This window comes from Ceratosolen solmsi, unplaced genomic scaffold (assembly GCF_000503995.2).
Source record: "Ceratosolen solmsi marchali unplaced genomic scaffold, CerSol_1.0 scaffold9, whole genome shotgun sequence".
NCBI lineage: Eukaryota > Metazoa > Arthropoda > Insecta > Hymenoptera > Agaonidae > Ceratosolen > Ceratosolen solmsi.
Genome location: NW_011948452.1, coordinates 470,359 through 486,263, shown reverse-complemented (window position 1 = coordinate 486,263; position 15,905 = coordinate 470,359). Strand labels below are relative to the sequence as shown.

Sequence of the window (15,905 nt, the reverse complement as noted above, 5' to 3'; positions counted from 1 at the left end):
TTATTAAAACTCAGCTAGCTAAACGACTTGTCTCTCTGGTTCTCCTCCATGAGAGTAGGTCGTGACTTATCCTTCAACTGTGATTAGTATTTGGAAGGAGTAAGTCATGACTTATCCTTATACTGTAAGAAGTATTTGGAAAGAGTAAGTGAAGGTACATTACGCAGTCTTTATGGGTATGGGTATATGGGTATACGTATGGGTTTTGGGTTGCAGTAAATATTTGTACTCAATGCTTCACGCATATCTGATATTCGTTTCGAATCTACTTTGGGGTTCTCCCGGCAGTAAACCCATTAGGTTCTACTGCACTGGGAGTATGAGCACGTTCCGCTAGAGTTTTCCAGATGTTTTATGACACTAGTACAAATAATTATGAGCAGGAAAGTATTGATGTCTTAAATACAATTTTCATGACATTACTTGTCAGATATTTTATTGCCTTACTTAACGGAGTCTCTTATTCTCAAACAAATACATGTTTCGTTTACGAATTCTACATAGAATCAAATTAAATATTTCATACATTTGATATATTTATTGGAGTGTGTTTGTAATTTTATAACATCATATAACAAATATAATCAAAATGACTGGTATTGAATCGTTTTTAAACGAAATGTTATGCAATCAATTAATTGAATTCTATTTTATAACAAGTCATTTATTTACTTAATTATTTATTTAACGTATTTAATAAAGTATAATCGTATTCCTTTAAAAGTTACACAATAAATAACACATCGTTACATTGAATGAAACAATTATTTTAACACATAGTAAATCTATTTAACGATAAAAGGTAAGAAGTTAATTTTATTAATATTATCTTATTACACGATATATGTTTTCATAGTAAATTAAAATATGCGAACCAGTGTGAATCTGCTTAATTTAAATTGCAAAATAATATTTTAAATATATGATATTGATAATATTGAAGAAAATTACAAAAACCCTTATTTCTAATAAATTATTTCTGATCTGATGATCTTTGATAAATTAATTTATTTAATACATTCTGTGATCTAAAAATATATTATACTTGAAAGATAAATTGTACTTTATTTAATATATTGTATTACAAATGTAGATATCGTTTATGAATTCTATTTATTAAATAAACTTGAATTAAAATGTGGTTAAGAAATACCTATATCATTCCACTCAGTATCAAAAATATATTTAATTTTTGATTGACTAATGAAACCAATATACTATTTCGTACCATGATAAATATTATAGCGCTTAATACCATAATACTTATCAACCCAGCCATTGAAATAGCTATATTGTAGTAAACTATAGAATAAATGGTATAGCTAAACCTGTAGTGAGCAACATTTGATTATTAATTTTTTATTATAGATTTTTAGCATTATCATTTAAATTTATAAGATTTGTTCCAATTATTTTATAATTTAACCTTAGCATTCTTCTTTAATTCTTCTTTAATCCTTTAAATACTTTTTATATATGTAGTCAAATTTTTTTCATTTTAAATAATTTTGCAGATAATTCTTTGCTGAAAATATTTGATCTATTAAAAATCCTACCACTTCTTAGTAATCACATATTTAATTTTTCTATTCAATACCTTTTTTGATTTTATAATTTTACTAAATTAAACTGTAATTTAAAATTTAGAAATCTTTATAACATTTTTTTTGTAATTTTTAAATTGTAAAATATCTGAAATACTTTACAGGATACTTGAATATTTTAATGACATCTTATATCTTTGTCTTCAACATTTATAGTAATTAATAGTAATTCAAAATAATAATTAATAACTGATCTCTTTAATGATCATTTAAAATACTCTAGTGTATTTTTACTTTTTCTCAAATTTTGTTTTACAGTTTTCTATTTATTTTATTTTATATCAAAATCTTCATTGGTAAAGTCGCTAATTATAATTAAAATACATAGTACATTTGTATTATACTTAAATTTCAACAATCGTCTTTTGCAAAAATTGGAAAAAGTTATTATTAATTTTTCATTTCTATTTCCTTTTACTCATAGGATTCTGTGTAAATTGCAAATCTTTTCTTAGTTATGGTTTTATATCATAGAAATAAATTTAATTCAATATTATTTTTGTACATATTTTCGGAGTTCGGTTTTAAATTAAAATAAAGATTAATCCAATAATAATGAATCATCCAAAAACTGTTTAATTTCAAATTCTTCATCTATAGTTCGATTCTTAAAAAGTAACTGAAAAAAATAGTAAATTTTAAAATATGATTCAGTGTATAAATAATGCTACACAACTAAGAAAATCGAATATCGAATTAATTGCAATCTAAATTCAGTTTTCGACATATTCTAACTTCAAATGATGGACAAAGTTTCATAATTTTATACTCATCTCATGTAATTAAAACTTTTTAATTATTATTAAAAAGCTATCATTTATTGAAATTCTTCTAATTTTATTTGAAATTATCAATTTTGATATTTGGGTGGAACAAAATTTTTAATATTATTTAAAAGAAAATATAAATACGAATAATAATCAATCCAATCAATGAGTTTCAATATTAGATTTAATCCCTTTTGATAAATTATTATCTGATTTTAGTAGCTTTAATATATTATACGGAATTTTTCTTTGAGTTTTAAAAAAATTATTTTTTAATGATTATCTTACGTATCCATAAGTATTACATTCGTTTCTTCCTATAGAATAAATCAAAACTAAATCTTTAATAATTATTATTATAATTATAAATACATTTTTTTAATAAGAAATAAAGTTGTTTTACTTTCAATCACTTTTTAAATTCAATTTTTATATTAAAACTTATACCGATTTTTTAATTAGTCAAACATTTATTGAAATTTTTAATACAATACAATTATGATAAGTATCATTGGTTAATTCATGTGAGCAATTTTCATTCATGGATGGGATAACATTTTAATTCCAGATATCCTTAATATTTCGAATGATACGGCTGCCATTTGATAGTAAGCAGATGGTAGTAAATTTAAATTGAAACCGCTTTGATAATAATGTTTCGAAGAGTTTTAAGATACATATAAAAGCTATATTTCCACAAATTATTTCATACGCAATTGGTAAATGTTGATATACAAAGCAAAAAGAGGTTTGTAATTGTATTGGATAATATATATGTTCATTCATGTGAGCAATTTTCATTCATGGATGGGATAACATTTTAATTCCAGATATCCTTAATATTTCGAATGATACGGCTGCCATTTGATAGTAAGCAGATGGTAGTAAATTTAAATTGAAACCGCTTTGATAATAATGTTTCGAAGAGTTTTAAGATACATATAAAAGCTATATTTCCACAAATTATTTCATACGCAATTGGTAAATGTTGATATACAAAGCAAAAAGAGGTTTGTAATTGTATTGGATAATATATATCTATGTTAAATCATGGAGCACGATAGCATTGTTCCAAAGTTAAATAGCATACAAAATAATTATGAATATAAATGTACGATAAAAAATCTCATTTAGAGATTTAGCCATTTTACTAATTTGTTTAAAATTTTAATAACAGAGCAATACTACTGTACAAAATGTATTCGCCGTTTCGGCTTGTTTTACCAAAGCCGATTCGAAGGATAAAAATTGATGCCGTTGACAACTGCGAGATCACGGGTGTAGTGTAATGGCGATGGAAGGTCACAAGTGGAAGGGATATTATAATAATTCAATATAAATATGGCTGGGGTACGCTGTTTATTCTGTTATTTTTCCGTTTACAAGGCTTGACTAGTATTACTCTTATTAATTATTGAAATAACTCTTGAGGTGGATTAATGCGTTGGCAGTGGCAAATCGTGCACTCGTCTATACAGCGTGATGGTTTGAATATGAATGTAGAATGGCGCGAAGTGTGGTTCGTCGACACTCGCGCTGTTTGAATGAGTATGTGCGTAGTTGAGGTTATGATTGTTATGGAGAGTGACACAAGTAACTGGTGTTACCTTGAGATATACTTGTATCGTAGCAAGCGTACGTTACTCCTTATATTGGCGTACTGCAATAAATTCAGATGGAAATAAGAGTTTGAAGAACCTGGTGAAGGATATTGCTACGTGTTCCGTTTGCTATGAGCGGCGAATGGTGCGCTGCATAGATTCGTAAACGTCAGACTTTGAACTAAGATGAGGGTTTGCCGACAAGACGTGCATGAGCTGGCGCGAGCTTGGCCACGCGTTTGAAATTTATTCCGCACTGTTTCTCTGGAGAGAGCCTCTTCGTCCTTGGTTGCTTGTCGATGACTTAATCTTTGAATCTTAGAGTTCAGTGATTATTGTAGTAATGATACTACTTACGAAGACTAATGGTAGACTCAGCAGAGGAACTTTCCTGTCCCTTCTTCAAGAAGACTGCCAGTGGACACTTGTCTTCGGACTCCGATAAGGGAATATGTCTTCGATCCTTTTGAACTTTTCTTGAAGAACTTTTCTTGTTCTTGAACTGCGTTAATGGACTTTTACTTGACACTTATTTTAATAAGTACTGTATCGAGAGTTTTTGAATATTGAAAAATGGGCCCCTTAAATACATTTGCTGATCATGAACTTCACTTGAACCCCTTCCCTTATTTTTCGTCCAATCAGTGATTCCTCCCTTACAGAGCGAGGGCAGCGTCTCTTGTGGCTTCATAGTTAATTAAGGGCATAGTCGTCTCTTGGTCATCATTGGCAAGAAGAACTGTCGTTGCCGCTGACCCATCTGGCGACAACATGACAACTTGTCGACAGCAGAGGGGGGTCGCTAGTGCACACCGTTGAAGTAGTTACCGAGCGAAGTGAATTCGTGCAGATGCCTAAATGAGTTGGATTTTCCCGTGTTTATTGTCTTGTTTTTCCAGATGTTTTATGACACTTTTGTTAGATGGTTGTGAGCAAGAGTTTTGAAATCTAAAAGACAAATTTACGTTGTTGCTTTGCCAGATGTTATATTACATTAAAAAAAGGTCTCACGATCTCGAACAAATATATATACAGAAATATTAAAATTCTGCGATTGATTGCTCAATTTTAATAAATTTTACTTTATTAACTATTCAAACATATATAGATCATATATATTTTTATAGTTTTTTTTTATTGTTTTCAAAGGTAAGTTTATTATTTATGAATAGTTTTGATTACCACATTAATTTAATATAATATTAATTTAATAAAAATTAATATAATTTTCTATTAAATAATAATATAATAGAAACATATTAAAATAATCTAGAATAAACATTATGATTTTTTAATAATTGAATTTAATTACTGTACATTTTATAATCTAAAAATCATAGGGGTTATTTTCTATTTTCCTTCTTCTCTATGAATTGTGTTCAATTAGAAATAAATATAATGTAATTGATTAAATTAATGTAAATTTACATCTATAAATTAAAATAACGTTTTTTATAGATTACCATTTCTTTACGATCATATAAATAATTATTCTCTTTAAAGGAAACTAATTTAGTCGAAGAAATCAATTGGAATGAGATACGAAATTCGTTACTACAAATATTTATAATCGACATCAGAGTTTGATACAAAATTTTTATAAGTAGGAAACGCATGATGGCGTTATGAAAATATTAATTGGTGCTCTCACTTAGAAACAATTAGATCTTCGTTTCTTTTTCTGATATTTTCTGAATTCTTTTTCTCTCTCCTATCTTAATCAGCATTTTTGTAAAAGTGAATCCGAAATATAAAATGGCCCGTTGGACGCGAGTGACAGGTAAAAACTTTTAGAGATAGCGCCGTCATCGACCGCCAGACTTTCTCCTTTGCCATCAGTGTTTCGCAACCAGTTAGCACTGAGACACAATTTCAGTGCTAGTGTCGACAGAAAAACAAATTGAAATATATTCTTGAAATATTCCAATAGTGCTCCAGCTTCCGGCTGATATTAATTTCTTGGTAATTAATTTTACTATCGTTTTTACAACATAAAAAGAGATAAAGATAAATGAGGAAAGACAAAATGACTAGAAAGCGAGAAAGACGAAGAGAAAAATGAAGAGTTACTTTTCAAATTGTAAATCGGTAGAAAACTTTTAAAAGCAGGTTAGTTCATATCCTCTGATTTATTTATATTCTAATTACCGATTATGATATTTTCTAAGCTTATTTTATATGTTTATTAGAATATTAGCATCTAAAATATACTTATATGAAAATTAACTTTATAACATATTATTATTTATAAATTCAAGGTAAAATTAATAAGATTATAATAAATATGATGTGCTTGTAAATAATTAAATTTTTAAATAAACGATAATTTTTTTAAGTTAAAGTGAGTGAAACTAAAATCAATAAATAATATAAGTTATGCATAAACTATCTAATAGATTAAGAAATTATCAATGCCGTATAATAATGTTTTTAATTAATAATATTTTTACGTAAGATCAACAAAATATATTTTTAGTATAATTCAACTTTTTTATTGTTTGCATATTCAATCATTGTAGCAGCATACAGTAAATACCTGTAAACCGTTATTATATTTATTAAGTCTTGTATGATAATTATGATCATTAAATAAGAAATTTTTTAATAATATAAGGGAATAAAAGACAATGTAAATATTTTACTTGATAATTATGTACTTTGATAATTATGTAGTTTTCCCTAATATTTGAATTACTCTACAGAAATCACCTAATAATATTGATATGCAATATTGATATGTATTATTATACATATTGCAATAACCAATAAATATAATTAAATAATAAATAATAATAATAAATGTACAGCATTCGTTTCAACAGCGGTTCGTCCAAATATATGTATATCTATAAAATAATACCTTAAATTAATAAGATTTAGATAAATATTATTTAATGAAAAATATATTAAATTCTTATTTATTATAAGTTTATTAAAATGTGAAATAGCTAATATATTTTTGAATACCAAATTACTTTTGGCAATATTGGTTTGGTTTGGTAATATTAAATTGGTACCTAGTATTGTTTAATTTTAATATTACAAATATTGCTAAAAAATATAAAGATGTTATTAAAAAAAAAAAAATATATATATATATATATATATATATATATATATATATAGAATATATATACACATATATAAAGTTTATATATATATTTGAATATAGTAGCCAATTATTATTATTAGAGAGATTCTGTAAACTATTCAGTTACTCAAAAATATAGACTGATCAATTGAAAATTTTTTTCTGTTCATTCTGCATATCTTTCTATGATACATAATAATTATTATTTATTGACAATAATATATACAACATTTTTTTAAATTTTATTAAGTTAATCTATACCAAAATTAAAATTAAAATTGGTATTTTATGGAATCTGCCGACTGTATTAAATTGTTCACTTTTATTTAATACAGTTTTCTTATTTGCCAAAATTAATTTCATCACATGATCACTGGTTTTTTGTATAAGATTTGCAAACTCGGCTATTACATCCTTATATACTCTAATTAATTATATAAATGATTATAAACCAATAAACATTGATGAAAAATTTATAAAAATATTCAACAAATTTAGTAGGACAGATAGTATTAAAATTTTGTATTTTAAAATAATCGATTATATTATATTATATTATTATAACAATAGCATATACTTGTTAAATAAATAGAAATTTCTGTTAAATAAATTTAAATTTCTAGTATTCGTCGTTAAATGAATATTTTGAATTATATTATTATTATGTATTTTTAGTACAATTACTAAAATTAAGAATAATAAGTTTATACAATTGCCTATATTTTTTAAATATTCGATTACTATTTTATACTTTCCTAATGTTTTATTTAGTTTGATAATTATCTGATCAGAAATTTTTACGAGACATTCTATAAATTATTATGCATTATGATGTATATTTATTTTTAATGCAATATGTATTGTCATAAAATTTGATCCACTTTTTTAAAGTTAAAGATTTTTTTTTACAAGAAAGAAGAAAAAGCTATATAGAATAATTTTCACAATTAAATTTAGTTTTAATAAAACTGAATTTAAAATTTATCAGTTATTCTTATTTATGTAATAGAATACTTTTACTTTTTCATTGTTATTATGTTGATTTAAACTTTTATTTACTAACTACCAAATTACAGGATTACTCTATTAAAATAAAGTATATTAGAAGTATTCATAATTAAATTTTTAATATTTATTTTCTACACAAGTAATATGTTTTAAATATAATCATTAAGAAGATAGTCCAAGCTTAAAAAAAATTAATCTTTTAAAAATTATTATGACATTTGTAAATTATTATTAAAAAAATTAATTTTTTTTACAATACTTGAATATTACATTATTAATATATTAACATACTTTTCAAAAAGATTAAGTATATATGCAATTTACATTACAAAATTAAATTCAATTTATGCGAATTTTTTTTTCTACGGTTAAATTCTATATTTAAAAAGAAAGATAAATTAAACCTACAGTACTCAATAATACAACTACTGCTATTTACTCTTTTATTGATATGGCTATTGTTTATTATGTATATTGACATGGAGTTTACTTTATTTGAAAATAGTAGAAGTAATCACTCAACACAATTAAATGTTTATTTATGCATCAGATAATTAACATGATTTTTTAATTTCTAAACGATTTATAAAATGAGTTTCACTATTGTAGGTCACTTGTTCATTTTGTCTTATTGTAAACAAATTTTTAAACTCATTAAAAATTATCATCAGTATCATCTCTTTTCCAATCAGAATAATCACTGTATATGAAATTAACATTTTTCTAACAATTACCTATAATATTGAAGATCTATAAGATTTAATCTATAATATTTAAGATATATAAGATTACAGCCAATAGTAAAAGAAATGTTGCTTATCGATAAAAAAAAATTTGGCATTGCATGAGTTGCAAAAAAAACATAAATTATATGGAATATACATCAACAGCCAATGACAAAGATATATAATTGACAAAGATATATAAATGATAAAGATATATATATATACACACCTTTAATAGATCTATAGATTATCTATAGATCTATAGATCTATTGATTTTGACAATAAGCTAGAAAAACTGCAGATTGCTCACATAAATGACGAACATAGGTAGTCGGATAATATGCTTACTTGACAGATTCATGCTAACTATTTTATAGACATTAAAATTAGCTCATATGTTTTATGAAGATATTATGTACGGCAATTCTAATTGAACTATAAGTTGTTCAGTTCATTATACAAAATAATTTCAAACCATAAGCATTTTTAATTTGATTATATACTTATCTTTTTTAAATTATATTTTAACTAGAAATCTTTTAACATAATTAATTTTTATGGATATTTTTATTTTATTATTTAATGAACTTGAATAACTTTATAAAATATTCATTGATTAGTTAAATATGTGTTATTTTTCTGCTAAATCGATAAATTAATTTATATAATAATTTATATACATTGAATTTAATTTATTTTCATTATTTATGTTCTACTTTCAAACAGTTGTATTCGTTTTACAATATGATTTTGTAAATCACTATAGTATATAATAAGTATAGAAAACAAATATAGGAAATTTTTTAATTAAGTGCATATATTTCTAAGTAAAACGTTATATGTTTATTTTTATTATGTTTAATATAAGTATCTATTTTGTATTCAAAATCATTTTCATAGCACACAAATAATTATTGCAGAAAAATCAATAACATTTTTTATATTTCTTAAATTAGTTTTTAATATAAATAAAACATCTTTTATATATTTTATTATGTATATTCTAGTAGTACAATACATAATAAAATATATTCTAAATAAATTTTAAATAAATATATTTTAAAGTCACTTTATTACTATTAGTGTCATGCTGTATGCTGATAATTGAACTTTACGCTTGTTTGTTGTATAGAAATGTTATTAACATTATTATTGGGATGTTTTTTTCTTGTATTTGGGAACTGTATATTACCAGAACCACAGTCTACATGTCCGAAAGAAAGTATATACATATATCCATGCATATGCGTACATAATAGTAATTATGGAATTCGTGTGAAATGTGAGAATACAAATTTAGCAACCTTAAGTATAGCTTTTCTTAATCTTGGAAATGAAAGACTACCCATTGAAGAACTAATCATTTATAAATGTAATATTGGTATGTTAATTTTTTTATAATTAATTTGAAAGTATATTTTTAATATCGATTGTTTCTAATATTCTTTCTATTGTTTCTAAAATCTTAATATTCTTCGATATTTTAGACTTATAAAATGTAGTTATTATTTAAAAAATGTATATAGTAAATTCAATAATATATATTTTTATTTAACTACTCTTAATATTTTCTTTCATTAATCTATTATAAAATAATAATTTTTTTATTTCAGTACGTTTTTATGGCCCTGCTCTTTATCCATTAAATGTTCGAATTCTTAAGTTCGTTGACACTCCATTAAAATTTATAGAAGAACACAGTTTTCTTGGCGTAAATCGAACTTTACAAGAACTTCATTTAATAAATAGTGTATTAGAAAAATTTCCCAGAGAAGCAACTCAAATTTTAGGAAACCTTACAGTGTTAAATATTAGAGGACATAAAATAAACGAATTGCAAAGTAACATTTTTTTAGAAAGCCTACTTGCTCACAAAATTGAACGACTTGAAATTAGCAATGGTAATACACACGTTTCTTGTTATAAATTATTAGGAGAAATAATAAAGTTTTAAATATATATTGTTATTATAGAATTAATAATTTTTAATATTCTAGGTACCTTAAATTCACTGTTAGTTGAGACTTTGAAACCGTTACAAAAATTAAAGTGGCTTGATTTACATGGAAATCAACTAATAGTTTTAAAAAAAAATCAATTTAAAGGGTTAAAATATATTGAATATTTAGATTTGTCTCACAATTTAATTAATAAGCTTGATTCTTCTCATATTGGAGATCTCACAAATATGGCATGGTTCAATTTATCACATAATGCAATTTCTGATTTGAAAAGGTTTTATATCACATAACTTAAATTTATAACATTTAAATTACAAAATTTAAACAAAATATTAAATACTTCGTCTTTTTTAATATAACATATTTATATTGAAGTAAATATTGGCACAATATTATATTTTGTTTTTAAACATACTTTAATTTTTTGCAGAGGGACATTTGCAAGAAATTCTTTATTGAAATTACTGAATTTAAATAGTAATAAAATAAGTAAAATTGATTCCAGCTCTTTCAGAGGAATGCGGTTAATGAGACGATTACATTTGAATAATAATCGTATATTCGATATCGGCCGAGGAACATTCGGAACTATGACTAGACTCGGCACAATTGATTTATCAAAAAATATGATAAAAAAAATTGATTATTTAATGTTTAACAAACTGCAGTATGTTGAGGTGTACTTTTTTAATTTAGTTTTTTGTCATAACTTAAATTATGTGAGAAATCTACTTTTGTAAGCCTGCTTTATATCACATATTAATTAGGGATGTGGCAAGATTTTTATTTCCTATTCTGTATTTTAAGTTAATTACTTCTTTCAATACAAATAAATTCATTCATAATATTAAATCATAATTAAATCATAACACGATTTTTTTTTATAAGAAAAGGGATTAATAATTTATATTTTTAATTGACTAATCGTATTTATTTAACTTATAATTTATAAACCTAACGAATAAGTCTTAACAGGTTTTTCCGGATATAATTTTTTGTCTTGAACTCATACTTTGTATCTTGTAATTATATAATCATTAGATAATTTAAAAATATATTTTTTTGGCAGGTTTGACAAAAATTATTATCATTAAATATTTTTATATAAGTTCAATTAATAAACTAAACTCATAAACTATATATATTACCTTTAACTTTAATAATTTTAAATAATTGGATAATGTATCAGTAGTATGATAATAATAGTGTAGTATTTGTTAAAACGTAGATATAAAAATATTTGTCATTATCGAAATTTACAAATATATTGTATTTAACTTAACAGTCATAATTTTATTTAGCTACTTTAGTTACATCATCGATGCAATAATCAAAATTTTTCTTCCATTTTATAGAAAGATATTGGAAAATGTTTAAAAACATATTTAACGTTTATGTTAAAGTATTTGTATGATTAAATTCAATTAACAAATATATCTTATGTTTTAGCATATAGATATATCAGAAAATCAAGTAACAATTGTTGAGAAATCAGCCTTCAAGGATTTGTATTCAACTACTATGAATCTTTCATTCAATGCTATACAAACAATCGAAAATCATGCTTTCGAAAATTGTGTTAATATTATAATACTAGACCTTAGCCATAATAAATTACAAAATATTTCAAAAATGGCATTTGACAGTGCTACATATGCGACAATGCTGCAATTAAGCTACAATTATTTGACTGCATTAAATCAAGTAACTTTTATTTTCTACATTAGAATCGACACGTTTTTTGTACAACTTTTATGTAGACAGATCATTAAAATACGTGAACAAATTATTTTAATTTGTTAACTTTGTATTAGTTCTTATCATGATATAATTTTTATAATATTGAATTAAAAATTTTCCAAATAATTAAAAAATTAACACAAAATTCATAATATAACATGTAATATAATGTAATATATACTATTAAAATTTATTACATAATTTTTATAATATTGAATTAAAAATTTCCAGATAATTAAAAAATTAACACAAAATTCATAATATAATATGCAATATAATGTAATATATACTATTAAAAATTATTATATAACATTTTTAATTTAAGAAAAATATTATCAATATTTTTTATAGAATGAATATTTTTATATTTACAGATTCCTTTACAAAATATGACTGGCTTAAAAATTCTAAATGTTTCGCATAATTATATCCAAACGATCCCACGGCAGACATTTCCGAAATTGTATGAATTACATACAATTGATTTATCTTATAATAATATATCTGATATTTATAATACTATCTTCCAAACATTATTTAATTTGAGAATGTTAAATTTATCTCATAATTCACTGAATAAAATTAAACCATCTACTTTCGGCTCTTTACCCACACTATTAGATTTGGATTTGAGTTATAATAAATTAAATGATATTTCTCGTGAAAGCTTAATAAAATTATTAAGTTGCAGGTAAACTATTTAAATTTTTGGAATATTAGAATATTTAAACACAGATAAAGTATTAAAATATATTATTCTAGTTAAAAAACAGGTTTCTTTTTTATTAAAAAAATTGTGTGTTTAGAATTGATGATAAAATAGAAAAATTCTTTAAAATATAAAATAGTTAATTATTTAAAAAGCTGCTTATAGTACCTTATAAGTTGACTATACTATGTTTTTATTTTTTTAGAACATTATCTTTAAAACATAATGAACTCAAAAAAATATTTTTGATACCGATATCGTTGGGATATTTAGATATTTCGGAAAATCTGCTTCACGAAATCCCAAATATGAATGTGTGGCCTTCGATGAATGCTTTACTATCTCTTGATTTATCGTATAATCGATTAAGTGACAATCTTTTTCACGGAAGCTTTGAGAATTTACTCAGCTTAAGAATTTTAAAACTTCAAGCTAATAATATAAATAAACCTCCCTGGGAAGCTCTTAGTTCTTTAACTAGTTTACAATATATATATTTACAGGTGAAATTTATAAGCCAACTTTTAAAATATTTTCCTGTGTATTTATCTCAATAGTTATATATATACATTAATTTTTTTAGGACAATAATTTAACATGTCTACACAAAACAGCTTTTGGTAAATTATCGATACTATTTGAATTAAATCTTGCTAATAATCAACTACATAATATAAATGAATGTGCATTTGAAGGTCTTTTACAACTTTTAAAGTTAAACTTAACAAATAATCATATAAAAAATATTCCAAATGGTGCATTCAAAGGCCTCGTATCTCTAAAAAATTTAGATCTTTCACATAATCTACTAGAAAAGCTAGATAATCAAACAAATGGATTATTAGATGATTGCCTGTCACTTGAAACAATTAATTTAAGTCACAACAATTTAGAATTTTTTACAAGTAAAACTTTACCTTATGATCCTTGGATCCCTTACAAAATAAAGGAAGTTGATTTATCATACAATAGTATGTCTGTTTTAAATGTTGATCTTACTATGGGAACTCAAAAAGTTATTTTTATGAATCTTAGTCATAATAACATATATGACATTAAAAAATGTAAGTAAAATTAAATCGATGTATTATTTTGATTTTAAATAAATAAAATAAATTTTTTATCATATTTAAAAAATCTTTCATTAATTATTTAATAAAATAATTTATTAATTTTTAAATTATAAGTTATTTTAGATATAATATATATATTCAAACAAATGTCAATATAATATATATCTATGTATAATTAATTACTGAATTCTTTTTAGATGTTCTTGGGAATATAACTGCGTTACAAACTTTAGACTTGTCTTATAATAAATTATCTGATTTATCTGATGATGTTTTCATATTGCCAAAAAATTTATCGACTTTAATTATGAATCATAATTATTTTAAATATTTTCCATGGAATCATATTGTTAAAATGTCAAACTTGTTAGTTTTAGATTTTGAGTACAATAATTTTTGCAATTTCGATGAAAATCTTATGAAGATTTTAAGAAATGGAACGAATCTCAAATATACTGGTAATTACGAGTATTATATATAGTGCATAAAATATTAAATTATTACTTTAATTAATGAATAATACATATGATCAAAAAAATTAATAACATTAATTAATTATTTTTTAATCGTTTTGCATTGAATAAAATACATTTTCTATATATAGTTTTAATTTGGTAAAAATCGAAAATATTTGGGAATAAATTATTTATACAATTCATTTAAAAAAATAATATTGTTATTTTTATTAATTCTTTAATAACACTAAATCAGCTATTTATTTAGGAAATCCATTGCATTGCAACTGCCTTGTGCGACCTTTACGAAGATGGCTCGACACGTTTACCGAGATTCCTAAAGATTGGACGAATTTAAAATGTATGAGTCCGAGTTATATTGCCCATATGCAATTGTGGGGTGTTTCAGAAATGCTAATGAACTGCAGCGATATTGATATTTTGAAAGATCCCAAATATGACGTTTCTTCCGACGTTAAATATCGAGATCTGGAGTTGTAAGAATTTTATTCTTCGAAAATACACTTTTTAAAAATGAATAAAACTTCTTTCTTCTCTCTCTAAAACGTTATCTATGTGAATATAAATAATACGTAATTGAAGTGTTATGGAAATGCTATCTTTGTTATTATTGTAATTAGAATAAGAGTTAAAATTCACTTAAATTTTATATTTATTCATCTAAAAACTTCTATTTAGTAGATTACTTATTAGACTATACTTTCAAATTATTAGTAATATTCTCTTATTCACGTATTGTTTACACATAATCTACTTAATTATTAATAAACTTATATCATTTTTAGTGATCGTGATAAAAATACATGGGAAATCTCGTGGTACGTTGTGACACGTAAAGATACCGGTGATTTTTACATAGTAGTCCGAGAACTGGAATCTAGCAAGAATATTTTTGAGAAGGACATCATTTATAAGGAGAGATCGTTGAAGATAAGAGATCTACCAGATTCCAATGTAAAGTACGAGCTTTGTATTCTCGCACGGGATTCCGTAGGAAATATAAAACATTTTCGTAAATCACAATGCAGAATACTAGATAAAACAGCTTTCAAGTCAAATAGCAAACAATCAACTATTAATACTCTACTTGCTGTAATTCTCATAGTTTTTATGAATCTTTGTTAGAAAGTTAGAATAAATTAAAATAAT

General features: G+C 23.8%; 1 protein-coding gene across 1 annotated transcript; it reads left to right on the top strand.

The window, feature by feature from the left end:
• The first annotated feature begins 5,630 nt into the window (after positions 1 to 5,630).
• conv (insulin like growth factor binding protein acid labile subunit convoluted) lies at positions 5,631 to 15,905 on the top strand. The gene is made up of 12 exons (XM_011505170.1): positions 5,631 to 6,081; positions 9,930 to 10,178; positions 10,411 to 10,698; positions 10,795 to 11,032; positions 11,189 to 11,435; positions 12,208 to 12,462; positions 12,873 to 13,189; positions 13,413 to 13,710; positions 13,791 to 14,271; positions 14,478 to 14,738; positions 15,004 to 15,232; positions 15,542 to 15,905. Exons 2-12 carry the CDS (start codon positions 9,932 to 9,934, stop codon positions 15,879 to 15,881), a joined length of 3,201 nt encoding a protein of 1,066 aa, XP_011503472.1. The 5' UTR covers positions 5,631 to 6,081; positions 9,930 to 9,931; the 3' UTR covers positions 15,882 to 15,905.